This window comes from Buceros rhinoceros, unplaced genomic scaffold (genome assembly GCF_000710305.1).
Source record: "Buceros rhinoceros silvestris isolate BGI_N320 unplaced genomic scaffold, ASM71030v1 scaffold22193, whole genome shotgun sequence".
Classification (NCBI taxonomy): domain Eukaryota; kingdom Metazoa; phylum Chordata; class Aves; order Bucerotiformes; family Bucerotidae; genus Buceros; species Buceros rhinoceros.
Genome location: NW_010402577.1, coordinates 27,831 through 31,121, shown reverse-complemented (window position 1 = coordinate 31,121; position 3,291 = coordinate 27,831). Strand labels below are relative to the sequence as shown.

At 55.1% G+C, this 3,291-nt stretch overlaps 1 protein-coding gene across 1 annotated transcript in view; it reads left to right on the top strand.

Annotated features, from left to right (window-relative positions):
• The window catches only part of FOXP4 (forkhead box P4), a gene marked incomplete at its 3' end in the record, with an annotated part of 34,111 nt that overhangs the window by 6,877 nt on the left and 23,943 nt on the right, over positions 1-3,291 (top strand). The window contains exon 2 of the mRNA XM_010132678.1: positions 2,278-2,367. Coding sequence (XP_010130980.1) covers positions 2,278-2,367 — 90 coding nt within the window. The remainder of the gene's footprint in view (positions 1-2,277; positions 2,368-3,291) is intronic.

Genomic DNA, 3,291 nt, shown 5'->3' with positions numbered 1-3,291 from the left:
ACAGGAAAAAATGGGAAAAGCTCGACCAGCCGCTGTGTGCACGGGGGGTGCAGCCCCTGGCCAGCACCCATCCTGGGGTGGGTGCCTCGGACCTGCAGGCTCTGCTGCGTGCTGGTGCTGAGCAGCCGTCGGTTGAATTCCTCCACCCTGGCTTTTAACTGGAATTACTGTTTTCATTTCAAAAGGTAATTAAAATATCAGACCTTGAGCTGTCATAACTGTCACATGGTTTTTGTGTTCGCATTACCGATGCACATCTATTACTGTTAATAACAGGGAAATAACGTGCCCGTGGAGAAACGCATCTTGTGCTGGAGCCGCAGCGGTTCTCGGGCTTGGACCGCAGGTTCAGACCATCAGGGACTCCCAGCAGCAAATTGCCATGTTTGTCCTCAAGGATTTTTTTTTTTTTTCCAGTCATTTGGATAAAGTGAGTTTGCAAGTTAGTGGTCATGCCGTTTTTGAGCATCCCCAGCAGCTGGCCAGGGATGCTCAGGTGGGTATGGGGCTGCTCTGGGTGCACCGGGCTCTGGTGCGCCCTGGGTGCATCCCCGGCAGTTCAGCACTGGAGCACAGGGGTAGGATCCTGTCTACTTCGGAAATTCCTGGGCTTTTGGCTTTCTCAGGAGCATTTGGTTCACGCGTGTGGTGACAAACAGAGGCGGGCAGTGGGGGCCCTGTGCTGCATCTGGGGCACAGCTTTGGTTTGGGTCCCTCCTCGCTAGGAAGTAATAACTTTTTTTAAACAAAATAAGGCTGTGCCTGCTACACCCTCTGCTCACGGCCTCCAGATTGAGCAGCAACTCTAAAATTACCTCGTTTTGCAAGTGCCCTTCTAGTGCCTGTACACTTGCAAGGAGCGGATGGATTTTTCTGCACAGAAAAAAAGATGTGGCAAGCTCAGGCATCCTTTGCTTTAGATCTGTTGCATTTGCGGTTCCCAAGCCACCCCCTGTGGAGGGGAATGTGAAGTGAGACCTAAACCACAGGTCATGGGTGCTCTGTTACGGAGACGCTCTGTTTAAGGGTGCTGCGGGTGCTCCGTGGTTTGCAGAGGTTGGATAAATAGGCAAGGGGAGCTGTGTGCTGAGGTGCATCCACGCCACCAGCGATGATGCTCAGGATTTGGCTGGGAGGGATGGCAGGGCACACGGGCTGGGGACTTTCTTCTTTAGAGCTGGAAACGCAGAGAATTAACAAGTGTCCCTTTCTCGGGGCACGCGGCCACCTCCTGGAAGCCAGGATGCTGATTCACAGCCAGGGTGGTGACTGCCAGGGGAACCCAACGTGCCGCTGGGGACCCGGCCTGCAGGCAGGGCTGCAATGACTGGATTGTTCAGAAATGTACCCCTAAAAAAGAAAAAAATGATTTAGAAGCAAAAATGAGTGCCCAAGGAAGCGGCTCCAGGAGCAGCAGCTGGGTGCCGCAGGGCGTGATTCCCTCTCCTGGCTCACTCCCAAGCTCACTGGTGCTTCCTTGTGCCTGCATGTGTTTCCAGAGTTTTTTAGCAATTTGTGTTGGTTTTTCCCTCTTTTGCCTGTTGTGCAACTTCCCAGCGAGACATCTTCATCCCTGCAAGCGAGCTAAGGAAACCCGTAACGATTTTGAGGCAAACACCCTGAAAAAATAAATAAGCTTCCCCTTGGTCACTCGTGTGAGTTGCTGAGCTCCTCCTGCATCACCACGAACTCGTGTTCTTGGATTATTCCTTCAGAGTGGAATCTTGCACTTGGGCTGACCTGAATCCGGGTGGCAACGGGGACTTTCTGGTGCTTCAGCGTGACAGTCAGATGTAGAATCAAATATACACAAAAGCGTTAGACACAAGGGGTGTCAGCTGCAGCAGAAACATGGGGTTGGTTCCATGCAAGGGTGGAATAAATCAAATGGGAGCTGGCCCCTCCACTGGCTCTCCAGTCGGGTGCTGGGTGTGCTGGGGAGGCTGGAGCTGACCCGTGTGAAAACCCACCCGAGACACAGAGGTGCTGGACCTGCTGACTTGAAGAAGATGAGGCAGGGGGTTTTTGAAGAGGGTAGGATTGCCCCCAGGTTCTCCTGGCCCTCTGAGGAATAGGGAGAGCCTGAGGAATAGGGAGTCATCTGTATAATGGGATGTTCTGGTCATACTGGTGTGGCACCAGTAAAGAGTCTGTCCTGCCAGCCCCGTGTCTGGGTGCTGCTCCAGGGAGCTGGAGGGGGAGCGTGCCCCAAGGAGGGAGGAGGAGGAGGACGATGACCCCCTTCCTTGTGCCCACCCCGCTGTGTCTCTTTTGCAGGCTCTCCAGGTGGCACGCCAGTTCCTGCTGCAGCAGGCCACGGGGCTGAGCTCCCCCAGCAGCAATGAGGGCAAGCAGCCGGCGGTGCAGGTGAGCCCCGAGGACGTGCGTGTGTCCCCCACCACCACTACCCCCTTTTCGGAAGGGCTCGGCTGCAAACCAATGCTGTGGGAAAGCGCATGTGAAAAGATGCGTTGACTCCATCCGTGGGATGGGTGAAGCAGACCAGGAGCCCACAAAGAGTTAAATCCCCTGTAAACCTCCAGAAATGTTCTCAGTTTCTTTTTTTCTGGGGCGGGTGGGGTTGCAGTCCCCATTGTGTGCCAATGTGGTGGGAAAGGGTGATGGGAGGGAAGGGCTGGCTCCAGGCAGGGTGAGGACCAGGGAGAGGTCACCATGTGCCATCGTACCTTGGGACAACGTTTTGGATAGGGAGGTGCAGAGTTTCTGGGGCTAGAGCACCCCAGAATTGCTGCTGGGTGCTGCGAGCAGGGTGCAGGGGCTAGATATGAGCCAGTGCTGTGAGGCTGGAGCCAGGGCAGGTCCTCCAGCATGGGACAGCCACTGGGACGGGACAAAGACCCTTCTGGGCTGGGGTTTTTGTGGCACTGGCAGGAAATTGGGGCTTTGGGTGGGCACAGCACCCTTGGGTGGCATCCTGCTTCCACAGGGGTGGGACCTCCCCTGCTGCCCTTCACTGCCAAAGGGAAGGGGCAGAAAATGGGATGGAAAGGGGCAGAGGAGGAGTGTGAACCTGGAGAGAGAGGGAGGCAGAAAGAAGCAAAGCCCAAGCGATGGGAAGTGACAATTTAAATAGCTGTGCGGAGGGGCTCTCCCTTCAGGCTAATTAAATTTATCGAAGAACAGCAGGTTACCTTATTAGAGCCACGTGGGTTTAATTAACAAAGGAAAGTAATTAGCACAGGCGCTCTCAGAGCTTGGAGGTCCTGCCTATGCCAGGCTGAGCCCGCACAGCAGCGGGAGGGTGGCGAGAGCCAGGGCTGGGACGGGCAA